At 36.3% G+C, this 19,549-nt stretch overlaps 1 protein-coding gene across 3 annotated transcripts; it reads right to left on the reverse strand.

The window, feature by feature from the left end:
• Positions 1-932: 932 nt before the first annotated feature.
• On the reverse strand, positions 933-18,124 carry zgc:91944 (uncharacterized protein LOC436941 homolog). 3 transcript variants are annotated; one of them, XM_048201356.1, is made up of 11 exons: positions 17,889-18,124; positions 17,281-17,391; positions 13,195-13,606; positions 12,767-12,852; positions 9,267-9,377; positions 8,308-8,433; positions 6,107-6,257; positions 5,473-5,555; positions 5,238-5,333; positions 3,956-4,077; positions 933-2,249 (listed from the first exon to the last, which is right to left on the reverse strand). In XM_048201356.1, the coding sequence occupies exons 2-11, from the start codon at positions 17,357-17,359 to the stop codon at positions 2,106-2,108; spliced, it is 1,410 nt and encodes a 469-aa protein (XP_048057313.1). In that variant the 5' UTR covers positions 17,360-17,391; positions 17,889-18,124; the 3' UTR covers positions 933-2,105. The 3 variants fall into 3 exon arrangements, with proteins under 3 accessions (XP_048057313.1, XP_048057314.1, XP_048057315.1); XM_048201357.1 differs by having other exon boundaries at positions 17,281-17,448; XM_048201358.1 differs by lacking the exon at positions 8,308-8,433.
• Positions 18,125-19,549: the final 1,425 nt, after the last annotated feature.

Below are 19,549 nucleotides of genomic sequence, written 5' to 3' on the forward strand. Positions count from 1 at the left end.
CAGGATGTAGCATTTAACGGTATGAAACGCAGTTTATAACAAAGCTAAACCACCACCGACCACCCATCTATTGTATTGTTTGGAAAATAAGTCTGAAGAGAAAGTGATACTCCGCACGAAATAGTGCCTTTAGTGAAGGCGTCTGGTATGAAAAACATCACAAAAAGTAGCACAATCATCATCCCACTGTAGATTTGTCGTCGTCCATCTCTCTCTCACACACACACACACACACACACACACACACACACACACACACACACACTGAAACAAGCTGTATTACAGGCAGCTATATAAGATTCTCAAAAGCCAACCACATTTGAGCCTAAACTGAAAAGCAAAATCAAATTTACCTTTAAAACAAGGTAAACAGTAAATATCACTGTAAAAGGCTGCAGTCATGATGAAAACAAATTTAAAACAGACTAAGTGCAATTTATTTGACAGGATTATGTAGGTCAGCAAAGTATACATCACACATTTTTATTTTGGATTACATTCTGAAGAAAGTGGAAAAGACAGTAGGAGATATCTTGGATTGTTTTTTAAACAAATAATTTCATGTATTTTTTAAATACTTTTAATTAGTAAGGATGCTTTAAATTAATCAAAAGTGACAGTATGTTTTAAAAAAACCTTTCTATTTCAACTGGAATAATGGCTGCTGAAAATTCAGCTTTGCCATCACAAGAATAAATTACATCAGAAACTATTAAAATAGAAAACAGTTCTTTTAAATTGTAATAATATTCCACAATATTACTGTTTTTAATGTATTTTTGATCAAATAAATGCAACTTTGGTGAGCATGAGACACTTCTTTCAGAAATAATTTTAAAAATCTTACCGACCCCAAACTTTATGCCCTACTTACAGTATGTAATGTAAATGAGCATGCCTTCCCAAACACAAATTGAACTCAAACTCAACACTACATTTGTCTATTTGTTTTATTGTTTTGTCATTAGGAAAAAAAAAGCACAGAGTAGGGGGCCTTGACAGCGTGCAGCATTGTTTCCTCTTTGTGTACAGAGCTGATAGGCCAGAATAATCATACTGTGCAGATTAAAGCCTTTACACGCTCAAAGCATTTCTCACCGAGGCACGTTGATGTGCCGTAAGCAATCGTTTAGTCCATTTGACTTTGTTCACGTAAAATGCGTTGTTTTACAACTTGGCCGAGCTTTGGCTTTCGTTATGACACAGAAAAACAAACTGTGTATCAATCAATCCATTGAAAAGCAGCTTGTTGCATTAGATGCTGATATTATACTTGTAGTTTTACATACTGCATTACCTTATTAAAGAGGTAAGTAAATAATGCTTATAGCAAATAATACCTTAGGGGGGAACTTTTGAAGCATTTTAGACCCCTCACACTAGTCAGAGTCAGTATAGCTTAAGTAGCTGGATACAAAGAGCTTACAATCGTTGTGTATACAAAAACAGAGCCATGATAATCTGAATATTACTTTCAGATTACACCTGAAAAAAAAGTGAAAAACAATATGTACAGTTTGGTATGCATGATAAGTCACATTTCTACACAATTAACCATTATTGTGAGAAACACTTTGATTTCCATGATGGTGAAAACTGTGATCTTCTCGTTCAATTACCAAGTTTGGTTCTACCTGAGTTTGTGTATATATCAGGGGTGTATATGTCCCATCTTGTCCTTTAACTATTGCATATGACAATTAAGAGACTGTTGAGCTCCTAAAATTCACACAGACTCCAAACTGTGTTCAGTGCTCCCCTTCTGTCAAATTTAACACCTGTCCTGCAGGTTTTCTCTAGACTGCTCGCTCGAGATAATACCAAGTGAAACTGTTGTATGAGAAATGAAAGAAAACAGTTTTGGCGTGATGAGAAAGTTACTAGTTTGCACCTTATGCATCTTTCCCTCTCGAGGGAAGCGTTAAGACGGTCTTGGAATGCACAATATACTATATAGAGTAAATATTGCCGTTACTACAAGCGTGATTACTGTAGATACATAGAGTGGCCTCCCTAACACTAGAGGCACCAGAGAATTTAGAGTGTTTGGCTGAAAACAACCATGTCAAGCCACTTTGGAACAAAAGTATGACTCGGCTCATCGGTTAATCGTCATCATTAGCCTCTCTTTTCGATTCATCCAGCTTCCGCTCCATGAGTTGAGAGGCTGGGCTTGGAAGAGACACCACTTCCACAGGAGGTAGCATGACACCTTCTGGCTCAATGTCTTTTCTCTGGGAGAGATCCTCCTGGAAATAAATCCATCACATTTAAGTAAACAATCCTGACTATAAAAGCAGTCCAAGTAGTGCATTTACTGTGCTCAGCATAAATGAGAAAAGTAACATTTTAAACAATATCTCAATGAACACAAAAACAATTTCCAAAATGTTGACAAGACTAAGTTTTATATAACATCTGTTTAACTTATAACATGAAAGTAAGGTTAGTAATATAACTTAGAGAACAAAATTTTCAGTTTTACTCAAGTTAGGGTGATGCAAAAATTAGGCAAATCTAAATTTTAGACTACAAATGTCTAATTTATAAAGAATTCAACCACAGGTGAGTCTAATTATTCATTACACAGGTGTCCAGCAGACAGTTGACTATAAAAGGGTGTTAAAACCCCTTCCCATTTCAGGCTGTCAGCAATGGCACCATATGGAAGAGAAATGTCACAAGACGTGAGAAAGAAAATAATTTCTTTACACCAGAAAGGTGAATGCTACAAGAAGATCAGCAAAGCTTTACTTATCAGTCAGAATACTGTAGCAAAATGGTACAAAAATTTAAAAAAGATGGAACTGCAACCATCTCACAGAGACGTCCAGGTCGTCCATGGAAGTTAACACCTCGACAGGAGCGTCTTCTAATGAGAAGGGTTGAAGAAAATCGGCATGCAAGTTCACTGCAGTTATCTAAAGAAGTAGAAAGCCAAACAGGGGTGACTTTTTCCAATGACACAATACGGCGTATACTGCAGAGGAATGGCATGCATGGGTGCCGTCCACAAAAGAAGCCTTTCCTAAAGCCCAGGCACAAAAAAGCCCGTCTAGAGTTTTCCAGGGCCCCATGCTGACAAAGATGAAGACTACTGGGACTCTGTACTCTGGAGTGATGAGACCAAGATAAATGTTTTTGGAATTGATGGCTTCAAAACTGTATGGTGTCGCAAAAGTGAGGGATACAAAGAAAAATGCATGGTGCTTATGTGGGGCTGCATGAGTGCTGCTGGTGTCGGGGAGCTGCATTTCATTGATGGCATCATGAATTCACAGATGTACTGCTCTATACTGAAAGAGAAGATGCTACCATTACTCCGTGCCCTTGGTCGTCATGCACTAGGATCATTGTTATGATGGAAAAAACACACATCTAAGGCCACTGTTGGAGTTCTGAAGAAGATGAGTGAAAGTGATTCAGTGGCTCCTGATCTGAACCCAATCAAACACCTATGGGGAATTCTGAAGAGACAAGCTGAGCATCACTCTCCATCCAGCATCCAGTCTCTAAAAGAGGTCATTCTTGAAGAATGGAAAATGATAGATGTTGCAAAATATCACCAACTTGTTCATTCCATGCCTAGAAGACTTGGTGCCGTCATTAAAAATCATGGAGGCCATACAAAGTATTAGATGTTGTAGTTTTTGTTGTGGGGTGTACTCATTTTTGCATCACCCATTTGAGTAAAACTGAAAAATGTGTAATCTAAGTTACATTATTAACTTCCTGAGGTCCGAAAACGCGCCGGCGCGTTTTGCAGGATTTTTTTCACATTGCAGCAAAACAGACTTAACCTTACTTTCATGTTATAAGTTAAACAGATGTTATATTAAACTTAGTCTTGTCAACATTTTGGAAATTGTTTTTGTTTTCATTGAGATATTGTTTAAAATGTTACTTTTCAAAGGGGGTGTACTCATTTACGCTGAGGACTGTAACAACCTCTAACCTGCTCAGAGAAACGTTGACTCATGACTTGATCTCCAAACTCCTGAGTCTCAACCTCTTCGCTGTTGGAGTGGCAGCTGGGGCTCGGCACCTCTATCCCATGGCTTTCTAGTATGGCAGCCTCTGAGTGAAACAGAGAGAAAGTGTGTTTAGAATAAAGAGAGATAACTAAAGAGAGATGACAGTTTAAAATTTAGTATGTAGCAGCCATACTCCTGCAAAGGCTTTCCTGTCAAGAAAAATAAAGAATGTCTGAAACTGAAAAGAATGCTTCCAATAAAAACAACAACAACAACAACAACAACAACAACAACAACAACAACAACAACAACAACAACAACAACAACAACATCATCTAATTACCTGTCCACAAGTCACGTAATTATACACTAACGTTCAAACATTTGGGATCAAGTTTTTTTTTATTTATTTTTTATTAAGAAATGAATACTTTTATTCAGCAAGGATGCATTCAATTGGTAAAAATATTTATAATGTTATAAAATATTTCTACTTCAAATAAATGCTGTTCTTTTGAACTTTCTATTTATCAAAGAATCCTGAAAAAAAAATGCATCACGGTTTCCACAAAAATATTAAGCAGCACAACTGAACAACCAAAACTCCCGTTTTCTTCAATAAATCGTTTGCACTGTTAGTGACGATGAAAGCATTCATTAGTGTGCAGAAATTGAGTTACAATGACGACATCACTGCTTTCATGCGCTCAACAACATGTCCGTGATCGGCTGTTCATCACAATTAATTAACCTTGAGAGCTGAAATAGTAAAAACATGCTAAAAGAGAGAGTAATACTTGGCTCTATCAAATGGAAAGATGTTAGCCAATCACAGCAGTGGGTGTTTAGACTATCTCACAGCAGACACGCCCTTTAAAACAGAGCGTTCAAATAAGAGGGCTAAAATCAGGGTAGCAAAAATGCCCTTTATTTCTAAATTATGACAATTTTTGATGTAAAAAGCATATTAACATTATAAGTGCACCCCAGAAAACATTATAAAACAAAACAACGCAGTTCATGTCCACTTAAAAAAAAAAAAAAAATTAAATTAAAACTTTTGAACGGTACTTCATAAATCACACAAATATAGATAGCCCACAGACAGGCACTATGTGATTTTGTTTTTGGAGGCTTAATGTGAGGAATATTCTACATGGAGTACTGGAGGGAAAAACTAAGACTTTAGGCGTCCTAGATAAACTTCTGATGCTTGCGTCACTTAAATCAGAAAGTGTCAGACGATCATTCTTACAGTCTCACCTATGTTGGCACGTCTTTTCATCTCCTTCCTCCGATTGGCAAACCAGTTGTACACTTTGAGCGCAGTGACTCGTTCAAACTCTGACAGTTTGCATCCTGAAACAACATGTATACAAAAAATTCAATTGGCATTCACAGTGTTCTGAGTGAGGCAGGGGTACATTTGCAATAAAGATGGCATGGCTATGACTGGTCTGGTTCTGAGGCAGCTTAGATACTGATTGCAATCACTTACCAGGTTTTTGAATGACAGCATTACAGGCATTGGCTATTTCCTCTCTTTTGGCCTCATCAGGATACTGATTCTCTATAAAGAAACTGTGAGAACAAGCGGAGTGAATCATAAGACCACATGGGATATCATGATCATTGTTCAATCAATAGGAAACAGTAATGGCTTTAGAACTAATAAAATAGGCAACTTTTCTTCGCAACATATATACAAAATGACATTAAGTGAAAAAATGCTTGTGAATGGAGCCAATGTTCCACTTTTTTGCGTACATTGTCACCATACCTCACTATGAAATTAAAATGACGACATTGTGCCATCACGAAATTCAGAATTCCTACGGTAAATCAAAAACCCTGTTTGAATGGATGGTTATTGTTTTTTTTTATATATATTAATTGATATTATGTCAAAACTCAGGGTGAACTCATTGTACTATGTGGTTATCACTCCAGTACACAGTCTCTTATGTGTAAAAGACGTGATTAAGAAGAGCAAATAATGTATTTAAGTGCATCATGTATGTGTCTTTGTGAGTTTTATCTCTAAGGGGCCATGCATATTCTTTTAAAGATGTCACCCTGAGAAACAATTACTGTCCTAATAGTGCCATAGACAGTAATGCTCTGTCATTTACCTCTCCATGATTGACTGGCACTCCTTTCTCCAAGTGAAGCGACTACCTCTACGCAGTCTAAAAGGCCCAACCGCTGCCCTGTCCGCGGGGCTTCCAGCCAACCTCCAGTCGGGCTCCTCTTTAACCAGTGAACGCATGGACAACGTGGCACCTGTTGTGAACAATATTGCACACAAACCAAAATAACAGTGAAATATGAATTCACTGCACATGTAGCTAAATATAAATTAAAGGGATGGTTCACCAGAAAATACAAATTCTACTACTTACTCACCCTAAAGTTGTTCCAAAACAGCATGACTGTCTTTCTTTCATGGAACACAAAATGAGATACTTATAGAAGGATGTCCATGCTGCTCTTTTTGTTACAATGAAAGTGAATCATGGCCATTGCTGTCCCTAGTCCCTATTCATTTTCATTGTGTTAAATTCTCTTTAAAATTTCTCAGTTTGTGCTCCATGCAAGAAAGAAAACCATAAAGGTTTAGAATGACATGAGGGTGTTATTTCTGATGATCTATCCCTTTAAGTCTAAAGAGCATTTCTAAAGATTCTAAAGCCGCCTTTCCACGATTTCCAACATTCACATACAATTGCTGTATTTAGTGCCATTTGCACAGAACTTACAAATTGGTTATGAAGAATAAAAGTGTATGATTATTTTCACACAAAGCAACTAACTGTCAATATGTCTGAAAGAAAAGCATATCAGGGTTATTATTGTAAACTAAAACCAAAACCATAAAAAAAAAATCATTATTTAAAAAAAAAAAAACCTGAAATAAAATAAAATGTACAAAAACTTAAACTTATTTTATTTCAGCTAGTTTCCAAGGCAATTAAAACAATTCTTATTTTATTTGTTTACTAAAATAGTTACTAAATTACAGAAGATGATTAGGGCCAAGCAATAATAAAAAAATAAAACCATCTTGAGATTAAAGTTGTTAAATTTTGAGAAAAAACCCGTTAAATTTCGAGAAAAAAGTTGAGATAAAATGTTGAGAATAAACTCGTTAAATTCCGAGAAAAAAACTCGTTAAATTTCGAGAAAAAAAATTCATTAAATTTCGAGAAAAAAGTCGAGATAAAATGTTGAGAATAAACTCATTAAATTATTACTTTATTCTCAACATTTTATCTCGACTTTTTTTTCGAGTTTTTTCTCATAATTTAACGAATTTGTTCTCGTAATTTAACGACTTTTTTCTCGTAATTTAATGACTGTATTCTCAACATTTTATCTCGACTTTTTTCTTGAAATTTAATGACATTTTTCTCGTAATTTAATGAGTTTATTCTCAACATTTTATTTTGACTTTTTTCTCGAAATTTAACAACTTTAATCTCGAGATGGTTTTAATTTTTTATTATTGCTTGGCCCTAATCCTCTTCCGTACTAAATAGTAGCTAAACTGAAATAAAAATTAATAAAAACTACATAGACATTTAAAAAAAAAAACTAATAAAAATGTCAAAAACATAGAACAGAATTACTAAAATATTAACTAAAATTAAAAAGAAACCAGAAAAAAAAAAAAAAAAAAACTAATTAAATATTTTAATAAAAACTATAATAGTATCTTAATGATACTAAAATAACACTGAAGCATAGTAGCATTTCTAGGGTGAATCAACTAAATAGTTCAAATATTTTAAAGCATTCAAAGTTCAAATTAGATCCAAAAATTGCATATACGCATATGATCGGAACTATACAGCTCCTGTGCTACTCTTCATTGGAAATGAATGACTTCCGTGGTGTATTGTTTGTTAAAGATAGTAAAAAGATGATTTAAGACTCAAAGAGAACAAATATTATATTTCCAAACCATTTGAATTGAAGTTAACTTAAAGGGATAGTTCACCCAAAAATGAACACTCTGTCATCATTTACCCACCCTCAAGTTGTTCCAAACCTGTATGAGTTTCTTTCTTCTATTGAACACAATAGAAGATATTTTGAAGAATGTTGGTAACCAGACAGTTGACGTTAGCCAATGTTTTTGTTTTCCTACTATGGAAGTCAATGGCTACGGTCACCTGTTTGATTAACATTCTTCAAAATATCTTCTTTTGTGTTCTACTGAAGAAAGAAACTCATATAGGCGTGGACATGAGTGTGAGTAAATGATGACAAAATTTTCATTTTTGGGTGTACTATCCCTTCAAGCTGTGTTTCCCTGCTGAATGGACGTTACCTGACTGGGCTTGGTGAGCAGAGTACCAGGGGAGGAGGTGCATCAGCAGTTCTCTCTGCCTATTCCAGGGAGTGTCAGTCCTGCTCCTGGGGACCTGAGCATGCTGGTTTTCACTCCATCTGATTCCTTTAACCCATTTGGGCAATCAGAAAACGGTGTTAACTAGGGTCCCTTCGAGAGGCCGAAAACTTGCAATTAATGGTGACGACCGTTAACAAATATTAACATAGTGCTCAATGAAAATCCTTGTAGATAAAGTAAGTAAAAATTAATTGTAGATAGCAGCGTTAATAGACATTCAAAGTGATTAGGTTCTTGGAGCCATGCTCAATTCTCTAGCGCTGTAGAGAACGTAAAAGCGTCATGCTCAGGGCTCTGTTAGTAGGGTCGGGTGTTAATTGCACTTCAGTGCAAAGAGGACATGAAAACCAGCATTTGACAAACCCAGGATCAGGACTGAGAGCTACAGAAGAGGGTCTAACCTGGGAGATGGAGAGTAGAAATGGTCCTAGAGGGCTCCACATTACTTAATTAGCTCCTTCAAGCATCAACACGTTCTCTATATTATAAATGCGAGATGATGCGAATGTTGGCGGTGTTACAGCCTAAAAGGCTTTAAAGCTCATTTCTGACTGCAACAACCTACACTTCTTAAATGTGCCAAGAACAGCATTACCCTAAGCACATAACTGATGGGAAATGACACCAGTTGATTGAATTTCAATTTGGTGCATGTCCTTCCAATATATTGTCTTTATCAAACACTGAATTTTCAATGTAAAGCCTTCAAGGACCATGCAAACTATATAGGGAAGATATGGCAGAATGGAAAGTGAAGACCAAAAAAAATAAATAAATAAATAAAATAAACACTGAACATAAGCAAGCCCCAAGCCTAAAATTCAGGCCACGCCCTTGTTTTTGGTATGTCATCTCCCTGCTGAGGAACCACAACTCACCTGGGCTGTTGCGCTCCAGCAGGTACCAGCGATAGAACGCCCTGCGTTTGGAGTCGCTCATCTCCAGCCCCTGCTGCAGAAGCCACTGGGAGATGTAGCTCTGACTGATACCTGCAGAATTTCACACAGTCATTAAAAGGAAATCAGTGACAGAAATTACAGGAAAAGTATAACACACCAGAATAAAACCAAATATGAAAAGTGATCAGTGACACTAACTTCATGCTAGGGTTAAATAAAACTGAAACTATTAAAAACATTTTTGTAAATAAAGCTGAAATAAAATAAAATATAAATATTAGATGAAAAACTTATGTTGCTTTGGCAACTAACTGAAATAAGTTTAAGTTGAATCACTAAAATTACTAGCTGGAAATAAATAAAGAGTAAAACTGAACTAAAACTTGGAAAAAAAAAATCTAAATAGTAATATTTAAAGAAAGGTAACACTTTCATGTAAGGTCCCATTAGTTAATGTTAGTTAATACATTAAAGGTGCCGTAGAACGTCTTTTTAAAAGATGTAATATAAGTCTAAGGTGTCCCCTGAATGTGTCTGTGAAGTTTCAGCTCAAAATACCCCATAGATTTTTTTAATTAATTTTTTTAACTGCCTATTTTGGGGCATCATTAAATATGAGCCGATTTAGGCTGCGGCCCCTTTAAATTCTTGTGCTCTCTGCCCACGGAGATTGCGCTTTTCCTTAAACAGCATAAACAAAGTTCACACAGCTAATATAACCCTCAAAATGGATCTTTACAAAGTGTTCGTCATGCAGCAGGTCTAATCGCGTAAGTATGGTATTTATTTGGATGTTTACATTTGATTCTGAATGAGTTTGATGGTGCTCCGTGGCTAAAGCTAACATTACATACTGTTGGAGAGATTTATAAAGAATGAAGTTGTGTTTATGAATTATACAGACTGCCAGTGTTTAAAAAAATGAAAATAATGACAGTCTTGTCTCCGTGAATACAGTAAGAAAAGATGGTAACTTTAACCACATTTAACAGTACATTAGCAACATGCTAACGAAACATTTATAAAGACAATTTACAAATATCACTAAAAATATCATGATATCATGGATCATGTCAGTTATTATTGCTCCAACTGCCATTTTTCGCTGTTGTCCTTGCTTGCTTACCTAGTCTGATGATTCAGCTGTGCACATCCAGACGTTAATACTGGTTGCCCTTGTCTAATGCTTGAACATGGGCTGGCATATACAAATATTGGGGGCGTACACCCTGACTGTTACGTAACAGTCGGTGTTATGTTGAGATTCACCTGTTCTTCGGAGGTCTTTTAAACAAATGAGATTTATATAAGAAGGAGGAAACAATGGTGTTTGAGACTCACTGTATGTCATTTCCATGTACTGAACTCTTGTTATTTAACTATGCCAAGATAAATTCAATTTTTAATTCTAGGGCACCTTTAACTGTGAGCAATTATTTGTTACAGCATTTATTCATATATTTTAATGTTAGTTAATAAAAATACAATTGTTCATTGTGTTGCTCAGGCCCATTACATAATATTAACAGATACAACTTTTGATTTTAATAATGTATTATTAAATGTTGAAATTAACATTAAATACGATTAATAAATTCTAACATTTTTTCATTGTTAGTTCATGTTAACTGATGTAGTTAAGTAAATGAACAAATGAAATCTTATTGCAACACGTCACCAAACAATGACAAAAGCATATAATAAAATAACTAGAAACAATAAAAAAAAAAAAACTATAATAGTATATAAATACTATTAAAATAACACTGCTTCATTCAATTGGTGTGATTTTACATTAATATACAGGCTCCAGCCATTTTTAAAATATTGTTTAAATAAGATTAAGGCAGCAGCTATTTGCACTAAGCGCAAATAATGATAGATGCTTTTTACACCATGTAAAAGTATCAGTTCTTTGCAATAAGAGTAAGTAATTAGATGCTATTTATACTTTATATTGGCAGATACTATTTGCACCTCAGTATTTTTGTACATTAACAGGATGCAATAATATCATAGAGTGTAAATGATTATATTTATTAAAATTAATAAATGGATGCTGGAATGAATGAATGCTATAAATGAATATTGGAAGAATAAAAACCCTCCCTACACCTTCCCCTAACCCTACCCAATAAACATTTAATATTATTAAACACTCGTTCGCAGTTTATTTCCACTTTTTTATTTCCACATTATCATCTTTTTTTTTTTTTAAATAAATGCGAGCTTGGAAAAAGGCGGATTCGAACCCGGGTCGATCGTGTTAAAAGCCAGATCTGCGAGCCTTACTCCCTACTGCTGCGCCTGCGCCACTGAATACATTGAAGTATGCACGTCTTTTTTAAAACTTGGGTGGCCCAACCAGACATTGGTTGGCGGAGACAGTGTAAATAGAGTTTGCCAACAAGGGACGCTATTTGCACTTAGTGTAAATAGACACTCCGAATTGTTAAATATAGGGCTGTCAAACGATTAATCGCAATTAATCGCATACAAAATAAAAGTTTGAGTTTGTATAATATATGTGCGAGTAATGTGTGTAATTAATATGTATAAAATACACACAAATTAATGTATTTAAGAGAAATATGTTATTTATGTACAAAAAAATGTATTTATATATAATATAAATTATATAAAAATATAAATAAATACATATACTTGTAAATATTTCTCAAATATATACATGGATGTGTTTGCATTTATATATACATAATAATTACACACAGTACACCCACATATTAGGCAAACTAAAACTTTTATTTTGTATGCGATTAATCGTGATTAATCGTTTGACAGCCCTAGTTAAATAAAAGTTCTGCATGTGATCAACAAATTTTAATTTCAAACAAACATCTAGTTTTTTTTATATACACTATTATGAGTAGGAAACCATATGTCCTCAAAATAAACTGATTTTGATAATAAAAGCACATTTGTACTCTGTGTATTTTATGATAGCCAGTGTTGATCTTTCACTGTACAGTATAATCTGTGTAACATAATGGGAAATTTATTAACTAAGGAATAAACATGCAAACTGAACTTGCAATCTGTTGCTTCCACAGACTTGAGCGAGTTTGTTGTGCAGTCATGTTTGATATCAATCTGAATTTCTCTATGCACTTGTCTCATCAGCTGTGACCTCTTTCCAGCAAGATATTATCAGTTTCACATGCTTGCTGATTTTTTCCACCATGTCAACGTTTTGGTTATCAAAGCTGTGGTTGGCCTAGATTTTCTCTGTCTGACGTTCTCGATGTGCCAGTAAATAAAAATATTACTAATATATATATATATATATATTTCTCCTGTTCAGCACAGGAAATACTTAATACTTTGTGAATATGCAGTAAACTAATATAGGTTAAATGGTTTTATATGTAAAAAATACCCATTCTCTGATGGGTATATAAAAAAAAAAAGCATGTTTCATACATTTTTTTCCATTGCAAGACTGAAAGCATTCAGAGTACCTGTGACTTGTCCAACAATTGCCTGTGAGATTCTTCTGTTATTGAGAAAAGCTTTTATCTCTTCTTTCACAAGGTTACTGTCCCTCCTACAGTCCAAACAAAGACAAGCATTACTTTGACAAAGAGTCAAAATATTATGTTTCAAATTCCATTAAGTATTAAAAACGTTAGGTTTTGCAAAATATATGTTTAAATGGGGAACATATGTGGCAGATCTGAAGCAGTTCCAAGAAAAGCTACAAAAAGTATCCATCTGAACTAACTGTCCACCTGACCTGATTCAGAAAGGGCTCTTGTTCTCTGAAAATTACACTGTTGCTCAGGGACGTTCACTGTCATTATCAGCTGTTATATTAATCTCTACCTCTCAGTAGACCAGAGAAGAGAATCCCACAGAAGCAGCTGATATAGTGCACTCATAAAGTTACCTCATGTATTCCTCCACCTTCTCCTCCAGATCCCAGTCCTCTTCTGCCAAGTCGTAACTAAACGACCTCTGAACTCCGCTGGGTGGGTACAGGGGTGGAGGCGAGGCATCGTAGCTGTTGCTAGGTGATAATGCAGCATCCAAGACGGGGGTCTGTGTGGTGGCTGAGGTAAGAGATGAGGAGGAAGAGGAGGAGGACGAGGGGGCAGCAGGGGCTGCGGAGGTAGGGGCACTGGGTGGGGCCGAGTGATTGTTGCAGCATGGGGTACGATGGTCTGGATCGAGCCTCTCTAAAGACTCGAGGGCTTGAATGATCTGAGGTTTGGTCATCCCTGACAGCCTTAAACGCTGGAGCAGGTCGATCTGTTCAATGGTATAGCGCGGCTCCACGTCACAACACTCCATTCTGGCATCTGTGGAGAAGAAAAGGCAAAAAATAAAACAAATTTCTACAGGTTATTCATTCTTCTTTAAATGAGAAGTGTGTAGTTTCTGCACCACAAAGAACAGCAACAGTTCTGGAAGTAAAAATTCATTCATTTTTTCCAAAGGGAAAAACCTTTAAAGACAGAGTTACTGCAAACTACAAGGTTGTTAAATCAATGCTGTATAATTTTGTTGAAGCCAGCTGCTCGCTTTATTTGAAGTTCTTTTTTAAAGAATCAAGTTTAACAGCAGAATATCAAGTGAAAAACTACAGCACCTATAGAAAATCATCATACCACTTTGAAATAGTTACTTTGTTGTACAGCCTGAAATCAAACCCCTTCCATTACCAAACCTTTTCCAGCTTTATTTACAAATTTTGCCTTACAACAAAAAAGGAAAAGAAAAAAGCAACAGTTCTGAAAATTAATAATAGGGTTGGAAAAGTCATCAGTCCCCTGAATTAATACTTCGTAGAGCCACCTTTTGTTTTAATTACAGCCATTAATCTTTTTGGATATGGCTGTAATAGCTTTGCACACCTAGATTGGGGAATATTTGCCCATTCTTCCTTGCATAATTGCTCAAGTTCAGTCAAATTCCGTGGTGAGTAACAATGGACTGCTCTCTTCAAGTCCATCGATAGATTAGGATTTAAAGGATTAGTTCACTTCAGAATGAAAATTTCCTGATTATTTACTCACCCCCATGCCATCTAAGATGTTTCTGTCTTTCTTTATGCATTACGTAGGCGAAAATACCGCCATCTTATTTTCTCCTCCAACTCCAAAATCATCCTACATTGTTGTTTTACCTTTTTTTGTAAAGGCTGTTTGACTTAATCTTTGCACATTCGCTTTGTAGACACTTGCTCGGTACTTCCGCCTACGTCACACGTGACCTTTCCAACGCGATTATGTAAAGCGTGGCGCATTGCAGAGCTAGTGCAATGAGCATTTGTGGTTAAAAAGGATATACATTTTTTTTTTTTTTTTTTGGTAAATGACCGATCGTGAACTAATCCTATAAGTCATGGCTTTGATTTGGACACTCAAGGACATTCACTTTCCTATCCTTAAGCCATTGCGTTGTTCTTTTGGCGGTATGTTTAGGATCATTGTCATGTTGGAAGTTGAATAACCTTCCCATCTTCAGCTGTCTAGCAGAGGGACGCAGGTTTTCCTCAAGAATTTGGATATACTTGGCAGTGGCCATTTTCCCTTCAATCCTGACCAATCGCAATACCCCCACAACATACTGCCACCACCATGCTTCACAGTAGGTATGGTGTTTTTTCGGATGGTGGTCTGTGTTTGCTTTTCACCAAATACAGGTGCTGGTCATATAATTGGAATATCATGAAAAAGTTCATTTTTTTTAATTGTAAATTATTTTTAAAAATTAAACTTTCATATATTCTAGATTCCCTACATGTAAAGTAAAACATTTCAAAAGTTTTTTTTTTTTTTTTTAATTTTGATGATTAGAGCGTACAGCTCATGAAAGTCCAAAATCCAATATCTCAAAATATTAGAATATTTCCTAAGATCAATCAAAAAATGTATTTGCAAAACAGAAAAGTTCAAGTTCTTTAAAATATGTTAATTTGTACACTCAATACTTGGTCGGCAGCACATATTACAGCAAATGACTTGCTCCTAGCACAAATTACAGCATCAGTGAAGTGTGGCATGAAAGTGATCAGCCTGTGGCACTGCTGAGGCACTATTGAGCCTTCAGATTATCTGTATATTGTTGGATCGACTGTTTCTCATCTTTCTCTTGAAAATATCCCATAGATTCAGGGGTCAGGCATGTTGGCTGGCCAATAAAGCACAGTAATATCATGGTCAGCAAACCACTTGGAAGTGGTTTTTGCACTGTGGGCAGGTGCTAAAGTCCTGCTGGAAAAGGAAATCAGCATCTCCATAAAGCTTGTCAGCAGATGGAAGCATAAAGTGCTCCAAAATCTCCTGGAAGATGGCTGCATTGACTTTGCACTTGATAAAACACAATGGACCAACACCAGCAGACGTCACGGCCCCCCCAAATCATTACTGACTCCAGAAACTTCACACTAGACTTCAAGCAGTTTGGATTCTGTGCCTCTCCAGTCTTCCTTCAGACTCTGGGACCATGATTTCAACATGAAATGCAAAATTTACTTTTATCTGAAAAGAGGACTTTCGACCACTGTTCACTGTCCAGTTCTTTTTCTCCTTAGCCCAGGTAAGATGCTTCTGACGTTTTTTCTGTTTCAGAAGTGGCTTGGTAGTCCTTTTCCTGAAGATGTCCGAGTGTGGTGACTCTTGAAGCGCTGACTCCGGCTTCATTCTACTCATTGTGAAGCTCTCCCAAGTGTTTGAATCGGCTTTACTTAACAGTTTTCTCAAGCTTGCGGTCATCCCTGTTGCTTGTGCACCTTTGCCTACCCAATTTCTTCCTTCTAGTCAACTTTGCATTTAATATGCTTTGATACATCACTCTGTAAACAGCCACCACATTCAGTAATGACCTTCTGTGACTCACTCTCTTTGTGGAGGGTGTCAATGATTGTCTCCTGGACCATTGCCAAGTCAGCAGTCTTCCCCATTAGTGTGGCTTCAAAGAACAAGAGATACCCGGAATTTATACTGTAGGGATGGTCATTTAATGAAACTCAAATGTAAATATTCTAATATTTTGAGATACTGGATTTTGGACTTTCATGAGCTGTACGCTCTAATCATCAAAATTAAAAAAAAAAAAAAAAAAAAAAAAAACTTTTGAAATGTTTTACTTTACATGTAGGGAATCTAGTACATATGAAAGTTTCATTTTTAAAAATAATTTACAATAAAAAAAATGAACTTTTTCACAATATTCTAATTATATGACCAGCACCTGTATTCATTCACCTTCCAACACGACAATGATCCTAAACATACCACCAAAACAACAACACAATGGCTTAAGGATAGGAAGGTGAACGTCCTGAAAAAAATGAATAAGAAAAATACTTTCGGAACTAAAGCACCTGAAATGTGGGTGGACATTATAGAATAGCAAAAATCTGCCATTGGTCAGCAAAACAGATGTCCCGCCCCTAAACTCATGCCATGCTGGTTGGATTCTCAAACAAACAGAGCGCATTATGAATGGAGAAGGGGCTTGTGGTCATTTTTGCATAGAAAAAAACAAGAAAAAAAGAGCATAAAAATAAGGACTTTTTTTACTTAAAATTTAGTATGTTCCTTACACTTTTAAACTATATGCATTGTAAAAAGCACTACAAAAAATAAACGTGAACTGAATTACACAAAGCTATTCCATAAGTCTTGGAATATATCACACAAGTCATACAGAACACTTTAATTATACTTTTATGGTACTTTTTTTATGGTACCTTTTATGTAGCCTGACCAGCCCTATTATATGGAAAAGAGTGAGCAGGATCTTTAAAAATTTACCTTTTATGTTCCACAGAATAAATAGTCATACAGTCTACACTAGACACATCTAGTTATTATTTTATATTTCACATTACTGTCAATCTATCTATCCTAGTACTTTAAAATTCAATTCTTTTGCAACCTTGCAAACACTGACATTCCTTCAGGGAATGCAAATCTAGCTAGAGTAACTTCATAAAAAATGTTTCACTTCTTATTTGTTGTCCTACCTGAGATTTGAGGTGATAATCGGCCCGTTGGGAGCGGTTCGGCGCGTGGAGCCACAGCAGGAAGGCACCACTGTCGCATGGTCGAGGAGTCACCGCAGGGGACAAGGGGGGCTGTCAAAACATCACAATAACTGCTAACAGCTCTTCAGCATGTGTCGGTTATTCATGCTAGAGTAACGATACAAACAACTCGGTTACCGTCTGCTTTAATAACGACCTTCAATAACAGCTAATGCACGTCTGTAATAATCATGACTTTATTTTGTGTCAGGCTCACGCTAACTGGCTAGCCCCAGCGGGCACGCGCTGCTGTGCAACTGCATACAAGAATGAATTATCTTCGCCTTTGTTTTCACACTTGCAGCTGAACCCATTGACTTGGGCACGGCTTTTACTTCTAGCAGACAACACGTAAAAGTCTTGCACTACAACAAAAAAGTCGCTGGTTTAGTTTTTCTAACGGATTCGCGTCTCGCAATTTCACTTGTTATGACCGCGGGTGTGAGATGCCTTCATAGTAGCACAGCTTTGATGCACAGAGCGCTAAAGTAACTGTATTGCCGCTAGCATGAATAGCTATATGCCCTACACGCAGTTATCCGCCTTACCTCCCCGCGCTACCGTCAAACTGCAGCCGGAGTTGGAGATGGTGCGGCTGGAAAGCGGTCGGTGCACACCCTGGGTGTAATCCTGGCCCTCCCGTGCGCTCACTTGCACTCCGAGGCGCTTCAACTAGCTAATGAAGGTGATCCGAGGAGGGTCACATTGTCCTGGGATGCCGCAGCATAATAATACTGGATATATGGAAGTCAACAATTGACCTCTCACCCGCAGCGACAGTCCCATGTGGATGCAGGAAGTGGATGCCAGAAGAGACTTCCATATGTTTACTATCTTTAATGACATCTAAAAAGATTTTGCAAGTCCTTATGAGCAAATATTTGGGAGTATATGTGAAATATAAAATGTGTGCTTACTTTTTGTCAAGTTTGTTTAGGTTTGTTAGATTTCGCAGGACTGCTATTCTGTATGGATTCTTTTTTGCACACAGCAATGTGAAAGTTTACAATTCACCAGGAATAAGCTGCTTGCACTGCCAACATGAGGTTCATACTGCTGACCACTTTTATTTATTAATCCTATATCATTGTTATTGCAATGTGCAAGATGAGTCACTAGTCCTACAACCAGCACAACCAATTAAAGAGGACTGAAAAACAAAAACATTAATCATGACAGACTAAACAATAAAATTAGCCTAAAAAAAAAAAAATATATATATATATATATATATATATATATATATATATTATATACATATATATATATATATATATATATATATATATATTAATTATCTTCACAATAATGTATACACTATATATTTTAATCACAATAAATTTATTCTAGTTAAAGGGGACATGTCATGACAATCTGACTTTTTCTGTGTTTAGGTGCTATAATCGTATCCCAGAAAACCCAGAAAATGTGAAAAAGGACAACCCAGTAACCTTGTTTTGGTAAGCCTTTCTCTGCAAGAATGTGAAAAAACGAGCCGCTCAGATTTCGCTCCCCTAGTGACGGGATCTTATTATAATATTAATATTAATCTGCATGTTTCCACCAATGGCAGCATCATTTTTTGTTTTTGCAAGAGAAAACGTTGTACTAGTTCTAAGTCCATGGCAAAAGTTTGAGCAAAGCATGCTAACTGTTATGTCGTTAGCCACATAGATGAGCGCAGAACACTATTTAGAATCTTGTTAGCTTGGATAGCCTGCAAGTTGACCCAGGCAAGCTTAATTGTTAAAAAAGGAGCGTTTCTGTCTGAGCTATATTTTGGAAAAAATATTAGACCATTCACACTTACAGCATTTGAAAGCAATCATAAACATTAGCCTGCTTGGCTCTGTTTGGCAAACAGGTCCACTAGTATGTATAGTGGGCATCCATACGGGTTTTGCACAAAAGATTAACATGACGGCACATGCTAGTCGATGAGTTGAATCAACTCAACAGCAACTACATAAATTTAACATCCAGTTGCATTCTACTTCTTCCTGAGTCTCTCCATCAGTGTCTGACTCCAGTTTGAACAATGTAAGGCTGAACACCATTACTGACAATCCTCATTTGGCTGCGTGAGATTCCCCAGCTTTGTTGTTGTTGAGCAACCGCTTATATTACATCTTGTGAAAAGGGGTATAATAGGTCCCCTTTAAAAAGCAGTTTTTCTAAACAAACTCTAGTTTTGATCTACTGTAAAGTA

This window comes from Megalobrama amblycephala, linkage group LG9 (assembly GCF_018812025.1).
Source record: "Megalobrama amblycephala isolate DHTTF-2021 linkage group LG9, ASM1881202v1, whole genome shotgun sequence".
Taxonomy (NCBI): domain Eukaryota; kingdom Metazoa; phylum Chordata; class Actinopteri; order Cypriniformes; family Xenocyprididae; genus Megalobrama; species Megalobrama amblycephala.

Excerpts from the sequence above, each read along its gene's own strand:
- zgc:91944 (XM_048201356.1), bottom strand. The coding sequence starts at position 17,359 with ATGCGACAGTGGTGCCTTCCTGCTGTGGCTCCACGCGCCGAACCGCTC. Across the intron at positions 9,378-12,766 it reads AATTGTTGGACAAGTCACAG|GTATCAGTCAGAGCTACATC; the intron begins GTACTCTGAATG and ends GAAATTCTGCAG. Across the intron at positions 2,250-3,955 it reads GTCAACGTTTCTCTGAGCAG|GAGGATCTCTCCCAGAGAAA; the intron begins GTTAGAGGTTGT and ends ATTTATTTCCAG.